The sequence below is a fragment of the Amblyomma mixtum genome, chromosome 9, assembly GCF_055824585.1.
Source record: "Amblyomma mixtum isolate Tamu chromosome 9, ASM5582458v1, whole genome shotgun sequence".
Lineage (NCBI taxonomy): Eukaryota > Metazoa > Arthropoda > Arachnida > Ixodida > Ixodidae > Amblyomma > Amblyomma mixtum.
Window position 1 is genome coordinate 96,720,764 of NC_143020.1, and position 13,399 is coordinate 96,734,162.

The following is a 13,399-nucleotide window of genomic DNA, read 5'->3' on the forward strand; positions in this document are numbered from 1 at the left end:
ACATTTTTGCCTATAATTCATTAACTAATTAATCTACAGTCATCAAACTTGGCTTCCAGGTTCATTTTTTCTTCCTCTATCTGAAGCAACCATTGGTTTTCTTCTATCTTTTTTAGTTCCCGAGTTAAATGCATGTGACAAGCTTTGTTAATGGATGACAGTATGAGCAATTAAAGGCTTTCGCCTTAGAAAGCAAACGGAGCACTCGACTGTTTATATCTGCACAGTACGCAAAAAGCAAATGGAACACTCCATGATTGAATTTATAAGGTGTTCAAAAGCAATCTGAGCACTCCATGATTGCACCTGCAATCCTCGTGGACATCAAATGAAGCACTCCTTAGTTGCCTATGCAAAGCTTCGCAAAAGCCAAACAAAACACTTCATTCATGTGTGAACTAGTGGGAACTCAGAGGGCCATCAAGTTACGCATTATCTTATCACTTGCAGTTTGCCAGTCTGCCATCCACTCTTTTAGCAGTGAAACCTCACGACTGCCTCCTGAATTTAAAAGCCCTGAAATGATAAAGCAGCTGTAGCATGGAAAGTGAAAACTCATAAAGTAATTGTTCTTTTACTTGAAATTTCGTTAGGTGCTACTGTGTCCTTTCTTTTTTACAATTTTTAGATGTGCTTGTGCATTATGCAGTGAATGAAAGCCTCATGATGCAACTGCTGCACTTTAAACAAGTAGCATTATTGATGCTGCATGATTTACATGATCATACGCTGATTTGCCTGGGAAGCATGAGACAAAATTTATTGATTTGAGTGGAGTGTTCGAGGTTTGAATTCTATGCTGATCGTGACATATTTTCACGAATTTTTGTGCAGGGTTCTTTCAAGTCATCGATCAGGAGGTCACCCAAGAAACGGGCTTCTACGAAAAAGAAGTCTCGGAAAGAGGTGGGCACTTTCTTCTAAGGCAGTTAGTTAGATGTTTTATAGCATATTGGTGGAAAAAAACAATCCACTAGCCTCCTGTACGCATGCAAATGGTAGCGTGCGTAACAAACCATGATCATTCTCAAAGGAAAGATTCATTGGCTGCATTGTTAGCCTTTGCAGTGTGAATTCGTCTTTCACACATTATTTAGAAAACAATCTTCTAGGCATTGTGTTTTTCATAGGCAGTGCCTTTTGCTATTGTGTGAATAACAAATGAAAGGGCAGTAATACATCAGTTTTCAATGTAATTTCTTTTATTGTGCGGTAGTGTGTAATGTGGTAATGCAATTGCCTGGCTATAGATGCTGTGAGAGGTGTTAGTAAGAGTGCTTATAAGCATGACAAGTTTTTATTCCCAGATTAATGTACAAACGTGTTAGTTAAAAGACAGGTGAGAAGTTGTACTTCAGAACATAATAAGGGAGTAATTACTCATTGACATCTGCCCAAGCGCAGCCATAAGGCTACAAAGGAAAGCTGTACAGCTCTCTCAGAAACTTCGCAGTTATCGTCCTAGTCTGGGGTTCAAACCCGGGACCACCGCTTCACCGGAGCAGTAGCTCTACCAGTTGAGCTAACTGGGACGGTAAGCTCAACTAGGACAAATTTTTCTTTAACTGCGAAGTTTCTGAGAGAGCTGTATAGCTTTCCTTTGTAGCCGTATGGCTGCACTTGGGTGGATGCCAATGAGTAATTACTCCCTTATTACAAATCTACTCCACCTTGGGGGATTCCCCTAAACATTTGACCAACACTGTTCCCACTTCGAGTTATTGATCAATTCGATCTCGCCCTACCATAAGCTTGCCGTCCTGGTTAGCTCAATTGGTAGAGCGGCTGCTCCGGTGAAGCGGTGGTCCCGGGTTCGAACCCCGGACCAGGACGAATTTGTCTATAACTACAAAGGTTCTGAGAAAGCTATAAAGCTTTCCTTTGTAGCCGTATGGCTGCGCTCGGGTGGATGCCAATGAGTAATTATTCCCTTATTACAAATCTACTCCACCTTGGGGGATTCCCCTAAACATTTGACTTACTTCAGCACATGCACACGCACAGGTGTCACATGGCACTAAAAAAGTCTAGTTGAATGAGCACAGGATAACACTTATGCATTTCAGCCTGGTGAGAGACGTTTTTTCATTTTTATTATTTTTTTCTGAATTGCATTTGCAGGGTTGCGGAGAGAAGGACACGCAGCGTGCGTTTGCCATCAAGCCGATCCCGTGCGCATCGTGCAAGCCTCTGCTCGTGTTCATCAACCCGCGCAGTGGCGGCAACCAGGGGTCGAAGATGATGCAGAAGTTCCAGTGGCTACTCAACCCACGGCAGGTCTTCGACCTCTCCGAGGGGGGTCCCAGACAGGGGTCAGTAGTACCTCACGCAACCTCTTGAGAGGGAAATAACCAGAAGAATAAGAATGGCTGTCTCAGATCATGAATGGTAGCTTACCAATATCCCTCAAGAGAAAAGTGTACAACAGCTGTATCCTACCGGTACTCACCTATGGGGCAGAAACGTGGAGGCTAACAAAGAGGGTTCAACTTAAGTTAAGGACAACGCAGCGAGCTATGGAAAGAAAAATGATAGGTGTAACATTAAGAGATCGGAAGCGGGCAGAGTGGGTGAGGGAACAAACGCGAGTTAATGACATCCTAGTCGAAATCAAGAGGAAGGAGTGGGCTTGGGCAGGGCATGTAATGCGAAGGCAAGATAACCGCTGGTCCTTGATGGTAACAAAGTGGATTCCAAGAGAAAGCAGAAATTTAGGTGGGTGAATGAGATTAAGAAGTTTGCGGGGATACGGTGGCCACAACTGGCAAAGGACAGGGTTAGTTGGAGAGACATGGGAGAGGCCGTTGCCCTGTGGTGGGTGTAGTCAGGCTGATGATGGTGATGACCTCATGCAAGTCGACATTGCATGCTATGTTTACTAATCTGCTCAGGTTTGTGGCGTGTGCTTCCCGTTAAGCCATGTCACAGCAACGTAATGTCTGCTGAGAGGTTTTCGCGGTTGTTACTGCTTGAGTTTAGATGTGAAGACTGTTTTAAACTTTTCAGCTGTTGCTCATTATTTTGATTCAAAGCAAGCATTTTTTTTTTCTGCCTGAACAGTGCATCCAGGCCTCAAGAAAGCTGTTTAAATTTCCAACGCAAAACAGCGGTGGTGAATTTCATTACAGGCATGTTCAAAATTTCGTGGGACGTGCAAAAATGGTTCAAATTTCTAACATTTAAACAGCAGGATCATCAAATACATGCTCCAAGGATGGTGGAATCACCATTTTTTTCGGAGATGCATGTGGCACAAGAAATTCTGTGAATTTCTTCAGTGAAATTTCAGTGAACATAAATTAGTGGTGGCAAAATTGGTCTGCATGAAAATGGTGGAGGACATATTATTAAGCTCACTCTTTTGTAAAATATTATTTACAGTGTTTCCTAGTTGGCATTAAAAAACATCCTACTTGCAACATGATCAGGGATACTAAATTCTGAAGCAAATAAATGCAGCTAGTTGCAGCACGCTGTTGGAAAAAAGCTGCGAGTTTGTTTTGTTAAAAGCTGAAAGAATAGGCTTAGGGTTACGCATTGATATTAGCACTAACCAAATGATTTGCACAAGAAGAAATGGAATAAAAGTTGTTTTGATGCTGCATGGTTAGATCAGCACAAATGTTAATATCAAGTATTACCAAACAGTCTCACTTTGTATCAAGGCGTGATGTCTGGCTGTTGTGGTTTGGAGTGTAACTCAGTTACATAGCCGGAACAGCCCGCAATGCGAATTTTGTTGCTCTTGGTGTGTTGCTTGAAGATAAAGGCACACTTCATGGTCAAGTGGTGACTGAGTGATGTACTACTCACTTAATCATGCAACTCCTTCTTTGACTTCTGTTGCTGTCTGTGCATAGTGCAAAGACTTTTTGTGGTTGAGTGGTGATCGTAGTGAGTGATGAGAGTGGTCTCCTCCCTCTGTGCAGGCTAGAGCTGTACCGCAAGGTGAACAACCTGCGCATCCTGGCGTGCGGGGGCGATGGCACGGCAGGCTGGATCCTGTCGGTGATCGACGAGATCGGCATCGTGCCCCCACCGCCAGTCGCAGTCTTGCCCCTGGGCACTGGCAACGACCTGGCACGTGCTCTTGGCTGGGGAGGGGTAAGGCCATTGCTCCCGAAAGTTTTTATTGGAGTTCTATTATGCGACAGCATATACAGGTGGAAAGCATAGTAGTAGTAGTCAGCACAGCGTCTCGGAAATAATCGGGGTCTGCGTAAAAATTGCCGCAGAATGTTTCGGATAGTGTCATAAGATTCAGCGTTTCATGCAGCATAAACTTACTAGTTAAAGGTGCACTGAAAAGGAATCTGAACTTGTCTTTTTGCCGCGGGAACTCAATCTACACGTTCCCGGCATTCTTAGAAACAGTGACTTATTGCCCTGTGTGGCCGATTTCCCCCAATTAAATCGAGTTAATGTCCGGCTCCCGCCTTTTTTTTTTAATTCTCCCTCGTACGGTGGGCGGAGTTGACCAACGCGTGGAGTGCCTTTCAACCAGTCCCGTGGCGGCTTGCCGCTCTGCCATCGGCGGAGTAATACGTAGTAGTCCGTAGTAGCAAATAGTCCGCGCGTATTTTTGTTTCTTCGGGCTTATTTTGCGGCTATATTATCTGCGAATGAAACTATTTATTCATGGAAACCTAAAAAACAAAATAAAGCGAAAGCAAAGCCTCCACGGAGCTGGCTGAAAGGAACTTCACGCGTTGGTCGACTCCGCCCATCGTACGAGGCAGAATTAAAAAAAAAGGGCGGGAGCCGGACGTTAATTCGATTTAATTGGGGGAAATCGGCCACACAGGGCAATAAGTCACTGTTTCTAAGAATGCTAGGAACGTGTAGATCGAGTTCCCGCGGCAAAAAGACATGTTCAGAATCTTTTTCAGTGCACCCTTAAGTTAGAGCCTAGCTCGCCGCAAGGAATCGTAACTAGCAACCTATAATCAGGGCTGCATAAAGAAAATCATATCATGCTGTTCAGGTTTCCGCCAAGATAAGTGAGACTGTTACTGTGTCATTTCCTGTCCTCAAAAAAAAAAAAAAAACGGCTTTAGAGTTTTCCAACTGGGCAAGGCACACCCAAAGGGCAATGGGGTTCCTTGGACAGTGCTGCAAGAAGACGCTGTTGCATTTCACTCTTAAAGGCATAGCTTAAGCATCAAGCGTCCTCCAAATTTTTGCCTTTTCATGTCCAATTGTGCATTGTCATTCTCTACATTTTCTATGGTTCACATCTTCTGCCAATTAGCTGGTAAATGGAAGGCCAATTTTTGCTATCATCTTCATTGACTTTTTGTTGTGGTCTGTGGATTTTCTTTCAAGAAGAGCATTGGCTGATGAGGAGTAGGCTGATGGTTTTGAAGATACTTTAGGAGGACATTCTACTGACTTCTGTTGTGTTCAGTAGGCTTTCTTTTAAGAGGGTTCACCAGTGGCAGTGTCCATAGGAAATACATGGGAACTTTCAGAAGCTATACCGTGTCTAAATATGGCTCGATTTTCATGAGGTTTGTGGCAGCGTTTTCTTCTTGAATGAATAAAGGAAATGTTGCGGGCAGATTTTATTGTTTAAGTTTCACTTTTTTACCAATTAGACGCAAAGTTCCAGAAAAATGGTGCTTTTAGATATGTAGGTCTTTCATGTCATCTCGTGAAAAAACCAAGCCAAAAATCAAAATTTCGTCCGCAACATTTCCTCCCTTTTTCTTTCTTGATTGTTAAGACACGATTTTTATCCATATCGAAGTTAGTGTTAGCCTTTTACAGGCTCTGAAAGTTGTGTATGTATTTTCTGAGGGGATTTGAATTTCGCGCCAAAATTTACTAGCGCGGCGTGGCTCCATCTGGCGACAGAATATTTTGTCGCTACTGCACTCTACCACCAACTTCTTGCTTGTCTGTGTTCGTGCGCATGCGTTTTTCTTAGAACCCGGACGAACTTCATTTCTTTCCTTTTTTCTTTCTTGGGCTGTATTTCTAAAAGATTCCTGCTTTTCTTTTTTTCTCGAGCTGGTGGTGCTAAAAAGAAGTGAGATGCAAGGCCACACCTACAAGCTACCCCCCCCCCCCCCCCCACACACACACACAGTAAGGCACTGTTTGCACCAAAACGCAGGTGTGTCGAGTTATCCGGCCAAAAACCGGTTACTGGGTTCATGTAAACGCGCCGTGTCGGGTCAGGAGTCGGGACCAGTCAACTCCGCGCAAAGGGGTAGGTTGACTCAACTCCTCCCTGCCCCGATGTGCTTGTAAACGCTGTCGAGCCGAAAAAACGGAGGGGAAAGGATAAGCGCGAAATTGTTTTTGCTTGCGCCGTCGCATCTCCGAAGCAGCGGTGGCGTGCCTCAATCTTGGATATGTTACCACTGCTCGCTTGCAATGCGAGGCTCGAAGCTTGGTGTCGCTGCAGTTGAACCGGTCTTCACTCGCTAAAATCGAGTTTATGCAAACACGCGACGTCTGGTCCTTCTTTTTACTTTCTTATTACCAAAAATTTCAGGGGGCACTTTGACTGTCTAAAGTGGGTAGAGGCGGAAGCGTTTTCCGCACCACCTTCGCTGTTTCTGTGGCACCGATGGCGTCACATATAATTGAGTACTAATTACTAAGTGATGACAAATCACTTATTAATGGTTAATTACTAATTAATGCCTGAATACTAATTAACTGCTAATTAATGAGGCTTAAGCTTCGCCTTTAGGAGTGGAACGCGACAGCGCGTTGTAGCGCTGCCAGGGAGTCCACGGAACACCACCCGTTCAGCGCGATGCCTTGCCCTTTGAACGCAACGCTTTTTGAGGAAAGGAAATGGCGCAGTAATTCTCTGTCATCTCGGTGGACACCTGAACCGCAATGTAGAGGAAGGGAGGAAGTGGGAGTGAAAGAAGATAAAGAGGAGCCGTAATGAAGAAAATGAAAATTGTATTTGAGGAAAGGAAATTACGCAGTAACTGTCTCACAAAATTCAGGGGGGCACTTTTTTGACCTAGTGTGTGGTCACTGATACCCCTAAGAGTGGAACGCGACAGCGTCTTGCAACGCTGCCAAGGAGTCCATAGAGCGCCATCGCCCATTTGGTTCTACGCATCATCGCCAGTAAATTGGTTTTTGAGGAAAGGAAATGTATCTGTCTCGCATTTGTCGGTGGACACCTAAACCTCGCGGGAAGGGAATGGAGGAGGATGCATGCTCGTCTCTCACGCCGAAGACCGGGGTTCGATTCCTGAGCTCAACCAATTTCTTAATCGGTTTTATTTATTTATATGGCCTGACTAGTAAAGCTAATTAGGCTAATTGGGCAATTAAGCAATTAACTAAGCTCAGTCCCACTTACTTGGAGCATCACTATACGATGCCTTCAATTGGTTGCATAGTTACTAGCCAAAGTACAATTGGCCCGGTTTGAAATTCGCGCACTGTGACGTCACGACCGTTGCCACCAATTGAAAAGCGCGACATTTTCTGTCGCGCTTTTCAATTACTCGCTACACTAAAAAAAAGGAACGCGTTACCGTTACCGAAAAAAAGTATCGCACGTTACTTTGCCGTCACTCCATGGCCATAAATTTTAATCAGTGCGTCTTTGCTGTAAGAACTCAAGATAACAGTTTTATAAAGCTCATACCTCATATAATTCCAACTTCACAAAGAAAACATAGCTGAACTGAGCAAATTTACAGTAATTCTGGTGTGCTTCTGCTTACGAAATTACGCGGAAATTGTGTAGCAACAAAGAAATGTAAATGTCATAGTTCCTGAAAAAATATATTTGCGCACATAAAAATTTTTTTTTTACTTGAACCTTCGTAATTATCGCAAAAATGCGAGTGTTTACGTCAAGGTGTTCAAGGTCAGCTTCGCTCGCTTAGGAGCTCAATAACGAGAAACGTAGCCGGAGTTGCAGATAGAAACAGCTGGTTGACTGCGATCCCCTTTTGTGTGCTGTACCATTGTACTCTTTCCACGGCTCTCTTAGGGCCATCTTGAAGTAAACTGGCGACATTCCTGAGTTTTCTCAGAAGAGGGAACTTCTTCCACAAAGAATGCGAGAGTGTCACCTGGGAACGAGACACTGACTTACAGATTTCTGCAAATGGTTCATTGGTGGCTTGGCATGCGTCCACTCTTTAGAGAGATGTGTGTGTGAGTGGTTTGGGGGCGAAGACAAGTTTGTGACTGCGTGTTCGTGCTTTTTTTTAGTTGAGTGCGTCGTCAAGGGCAGGTTTTTTTTGGCATGCATGCGAGCCGCAACAAGGGTCGTCAAGAACACCGGTAGATTTTGTTTATTTGCAATACTATTTTTGGCGTTTTTTTTTTTCTGAAAGAGAGGCGGAGAGGGACAATTGAATTAAGAAGTAACCAGTAACATGACAGCTCTAATTACCGAAAAATGTTAACGTAAGTACGTTACCCGTAACAATTTCGAAATGGTAACAAGTACGTTACTATGTTACCGAAAAAAGTAACGCGTTGCCGGTAACGCCGTTACTTGTAACGCGTTACTGACAACACTGCCATTAAATAGCCACTAACAACACGCGTTGGTCGAGTTGGGTTGACCTTGCGCAGCCCGACTCAACCTGACGTTATTGGTTCATGTAAACAGGGCTAAGCAAGAACTCGCTTATGCAATGACAAAGTTTGCGTCCGGCCACCATGCATAGCTGCAGGACGCTCTCGGTGCTTTTGCGAGCCACACTTCCCGTCCTCTTCAGTTTTCTCTAACTCTGATTTATTTCTTTGTGGAATTATAAGCAGGGAAGGAGGTATCAAAGCAAGTAAATCTGTTATAATTTAAATATTTTCACGAGGTGGTGAAAATGCCGTGAAAACACAGACGAGCAGATTAACGTGGTACTGAAACAAGCTCTTTATTGGGCTGCCGTAGAATAGGCGTCTCCACCCACACACGGTCACCTGGCTTGTATTGTGCGTGGAGACGGCGGAGATTGCAGCGTTGGGCGTACGTTCGCTCTTGGTCTGTAATGCGTAGCCGGGCAACTCGTAGAGCTTCTGCACGCTGCAAGCAGGCGGTGACGTCAAGTATGTCCTCATTGGTGACGTTTGGCAGCATGGCGTCCAGCGTTGTGGTTACTTTTTGCCGTAAATGAGCCTAAAATGTGTCACATAGTACTGGTCTCAATAAGTGCGCTGTAGTAGACGAACATGACGTACGGAAGGAAGACATCCCAGGCCTTGTGTTCTGCGTCGGCATGCATGCCGAGCTCGTCTGCAATGGTTTTGTTCAAGCGCTGCATGTGGCCGTTCATCTGTGGATGAAACGCGTCATCGTCCGACGGCACCTATACTGTAGCGCAGGATGGCTTGCGTCAGCTGCACAGTGAACGCAGTTCGTGTGTGTCGCGCGGGACACAGTGAAAGAAGGAAAAGCGAAACACACGCTGTAGCCAGAATGGGTGTTCTAGGCGGTTTCTTGGCTATCGTCATTTTCCGACGTTTCCTTCAAAGGTCGCTTGAGCGAGCGAGCCTTTTGTGCTTCGAGAATGTAATCAGGCTCACGAATTGGAAGGCCACGGCTCCTCCTTGGGTCCACGAGCTCAGGCAGCAAGCAGTACATATAAAATTTTTTGAGCCGCGGCAACATCTCGTCCTCCCAAAACGATTGATTCCTGGAAATCGCTTCAGTGCTGATGCCTTTTTTGGTCCACAGCACAAACAAGCACTTTTTACGGCGAGCAATATTCAGCTGTCCTTGCACTTGGTACCAGTAATTACTTTTTGTCTTCAGCTGCAATCTCCCGCTCTTGTTTTCCTCACAGCAGACTATTTTTTTGGCGCGAACTCCTTCTAGTGGAGTAAGGTCCCTCGCTGAGTAAGGACACTTGACTTCAACAAGAACGTCCTCCCCAATGAGTCCGTCCGGGGAAGCGCCAAGAAAGGGGTTCTCCTGGTCAACAAACAGGCCGCACTCCTTCACCACGACGTTGCACTCATTTTCGATTTGCTTGAGTGCTAAGCACTCGTGGTCTTTTCCATACCGAATCGCTTCGGAAGTTATTTCCTTGTACAGGATGTCGCCAACTGTCCGCCCACATCCCGTCGTTGGTTTCATTTTACAAATAGCACCAAACAATGATGCTGTCAATCTCTTTCGCCTTTCTTGTTTCCACAGAGTGCATCCACTCTGCTTCGACGTTGCTCGCTGCAGGTCTTCGATGTTGGTTGCTGATAGCGAAAGCGATTTCAGGAAGGTGTCGGAAGTAGATTGAAAAGCACCGGGCTCCATGTCTGGTAAGCCGTAATCAGCATCGGCACCAGTATGTCGCTCCTTTTCTCTGCGCTTGCAGCGTGAAGTGGTTGGTATCTTCTTTTTCGGTAGCTTTCGCTTTGAATTCCTCCTAGAAACTATCGCCTTCACAAATGATTCTGTGCATCCTCCAAGCTGCCCTCCCGAAATCCTGCGCGCGATTTTTTCGTGGTATGTTCCTCGGCAGTTGAGCGATAAGGAGGCTGCAAAACACCTTGTCTCGTAGGATCTTTTCAAACAATAGTTTATCCTCTTTCCTCCTACAAATTTCGCCACAATGGAGTTGTAATGTTCGGCAGCATTGTTATCGACGTCCATTATTAGGCTCGCCGTGTTTGCAACCACTCTGCTCATGGCAACACAAATTTCTTCAAAGATGCCTTTTTGAACTATTTCAGGAAATATATTTTCTTCTCCCGCTTTGCTTCCGGAACAGAAGTAATCAGCGCAGTTAGCGTGGTCTCCGAACACATGATTTGGGCCGTTCTTTATGTCATGAGCAAGACGGTCTATTTTTTCAGAAAACGATGCCTCTTCAGAGCTTCTAACTTTTATTGCTGTTGCAACTCCATGCCGTAGGCGAACAGCTGCTTGGAGAATAGAGTTCTTTAATTTAGGAGGAATTTTTTCTAGCCGCTTCTTCTGAGCGATCTCTCTTATTTTTGCTGCATAGTTTCGAAGTAGGTGGTTCCTGCACTCAATTTTTTCAACCCGCTGGTTGCCATACGGTGCTGCTGCTACGATAGATCTGTAAGTGCTGGAATCGCCATCAGCAATAAGTTTTGTATATTTGATGCCATGTAGCTCAACGCTTTTCTTGAAGCCTTCCACCACAATAGCTTGCTCCATGCTTGTTGAGCTTCCCTGCCAGTTCTTGTGGCACTGATGCTGTTTCGGGGTGGCACCTTGTGGAGTCCGGCCACACATTGCGCATATCTTGTTTTTCACGCCAAGGTACAGGACCTTTCCAGTTCTGTGACCAACGATAGCAGCCTGAAAGAGTAAGACCAATATTAGTCAAGAAGCTGCCCTACTGGCTGCACTGCTAATCGCTCGAACATATAGGTATTTCAGCTTATCATGCCTGCTATTCAAGTGCTACTTTAAAACTACCTCTAAGCAGTTTGATGCCTTTCGATCACAACGGTACATAGCCCCGTGTACATGCAGCTAGGTTATGAAAGCGCGGATCTTTTCCATACCTCCCCAATTAGCCGAAAGAACAAGTGTGAAATATTTCAAGTACAAAATGCAGCGCTTTTTACCGCTATGGCAACTAAATAAATTCGTGCACTCACCACGCCTGACGGAGCGTCATATTTGTTCCTGTAGGATCTCTTTGACCACGCACCATCTGCGATGACTGCTATCGTGGGTGTACCGTCACTGTCAATGTCGCCGCATTCTCTTGCCAGCCTTGCCTCCTCTGCGCCCGCTGTTTTCATTTCCTCCCAGGCGGCTTGATTGATAATGTTGCCAACGTCGTCCTCTATTTTCGTGTAAGTGTCCGATGACATTCTTGGGATGTTCATAGACGCAAGCAGTTCGTTAAGGTTTGAGAAGCCACAGCCAATTGACATTATTCCACACACCGCTGATGTGTTTATATCGCCGCAGCCGCTGGAAGCTTGCGCATCAGATGGCGGGTCTGTGTGGATGACATCCTTCCTTCGGCACATCCTGCATACAAGAGTCAACGTGCTTCGTAGACCTTGCTTTCTTTCAGACACACAGTCCATATCCGCCAAAGTGCAGTTGAAGGGAACATGGAGGGCGGTCTTTTGCAAGCTGGTCAACAGGTACTGAAGGCTAACAATGCGCCGCCCTTGAATTCCAGCATTTGCACTGCCGCTCTTTACGGTGGTGATCGCGGGACCTCCATTAGCAATATCTTCGTCGCACGACTCTGTTGTGCTCATCACTGAAGATGACAGGGCACTTCCTGACACCTCGGATTCTTTGATGGGGGCTTCAACGTCTGCCGGCCTTGGGTTGTGCTCGTTGACTTCTGGGGACGCAGAATCTTCAGCAGGGTGGGCAAGGTCGCCACCATAGAGGGGATAGTGTGTTTTGCACGTAGGAGGTTCGTTATCACGAGCTTGCCTCTTTCTGGTGTTCGCAATCAGTGCACCTGCACGTTTACGCTTCCCGTACCTGAAATTCTTTGCTGGCATTTTCTGCTGACTTGTTGCCTGCTGGTATTCAAGCACCTTGAGACAAATCAGGGAACAAAGTATGGCGCACAAAAGTGCCACAAGATGATGGCTACCGTCAGAACAAGCCAAACTCAAGCCTTGTTGGTGCTGAGAAGCGGAAGATGGGTGTCCGGCCCTGGGAACGCTCGTACGAGACTAGGCAAAGTAAGCTGCACGCTGTCACTACAATCGAGGACATCCTTCTGCAGCTAGAAGGCTACGCGGGAAAGGGAAGAAGACCAGCCATGAGCCTTGTGCTTGTAACCAGCCGGAGGGACGACGCTTACAGCAGCATGGTCAGTGCAAGAATGAACCACTGTTTATTGAAGGCACAGCTTTTATAGGCACGAGCAAGAGCGCTGTACCGGAGGGACGACGCTTGCCGGCGTTCTGGGCCAGCCGAGCGGGACGCGTGCCGGCGTTCTGGGCAAGCCGAGCGGGACGCGCGCCGGCGTTCTGGGCAAGCCGAGCGGGACGCGCGCCGGCGTTCTGGGCGAGCCGAGCGGGACGCTGTAACCTACTGCGCATTACTGTTGCGCATCGGCGCGATGCAATCACTGATGCGCGGCACTGATACGAACACGACACGTGTCCGTTACAGTGCTAGGAGCTCCTTTCTTTCCTTTTATTTAGAGACTGACTACATAGGTGTTCAACACAATGGAACCTTTTCCGGGTAATGTCCTGCGGATGCACCAAGCCATTTTAACCGACCACACCTGTCTGCTCAGGCGAAACCAGTCACCCCACCTTACCATTGTAAAAGAATTTTTGCAGAAAAGACTGAAGGAAGCTTAGGCGACCCAAACCAGAAACGCTAAATTGGTGGGTTACTGGGAAATGGTCCATTGTATGACCCCCACATCCTTCTGTGCTCAATGGCTTGAGAGGGGGGTCAACTTTTTTGTGCTTCGGTCTCTGGAACCTTGGCCGC

The 13,399-nt window shown here is 46.1% G+C and overlaps 2 protein-coding genes and 1 non-coding gene across 6 annotated transcripts in view; 2 read left to right on the forward strand and 1 right to left on the reverse strand.

Annotated features, from left to right (window-relative positions):
- The window catches only part of rdgA (retinal degeneration A), a 282,782-nt gene that overhangs the window by 229,823 nt on the left and 39,560 nt on the right, over positions 1-13,399 (forward strand). For all 4 annotated transcript variants that reach the window (XR_016285668.1, XM_089560843.1, XM_089560845.1 and 1 more), the window contains exons 9-11: positions 835-906; positions 2,122-2,312; positions 3,930-4,104. Coding sequence is in view for 3 of the 4 variants with exons in the window: in XM_089560843.1 (XP_089416969.1) it covers positions 835-906; positions 2,122-2,312; positions 3,930-4,104 (438 nt within the window). In the remaining variant the exon portion in view is untranslated. The remainder of the gene's footprint in view (positions 1-834; positions 907-2,121; positions 2,313-3,929; positions 4,105-13,399) is intronic.
- TRNAT-GGU (transfer RNA threonine (anticodon GGU)) lies at positions 1,759-1,832 on the forward strand. The gene has a single exon. It is a non-coding gene; the product is annotated as a tRNA-Thr (tRNA).
- LOC149330231 (uncharacterized) lies at positions 8,849-13,231 on the reverse strand. The gene is made up of 2 exons (XM_089560846.1): positions 11,569-13,231; positions 8,849-11,263 (listed from the first exon to the last, which is right to left on the reverse strand). The coding sequence occupies exons 1-2, from the start codon at positions 12,442-12,444 to the stop codon at positions 9,425-9,427; spliced, it is 2,715 nt and encodes a 904-aa protein (XP_089416972.1). The 5' UTR covers positions 12,445-13,231; the 3' UTR covers positions 8,849-9,424.

Bases quoted from the DNA above. Each gene is read 5' to 3' on its own strand.
- LOC149330231 (XM_089560846.1), bottom strand. From the start codon at position 12,444: ATGCCAGCAAAGAATTTCAGGTACGGGAAGCGTAAACGTGCAGGTGCA. The intron at 11,264-11,568 runs GTGAGTGCACGA...TTACTCTTTCAG, and splicing joins ATGACGCTCCGTCAGGCGTG to GCTGCTATCGTTGGTCACAG.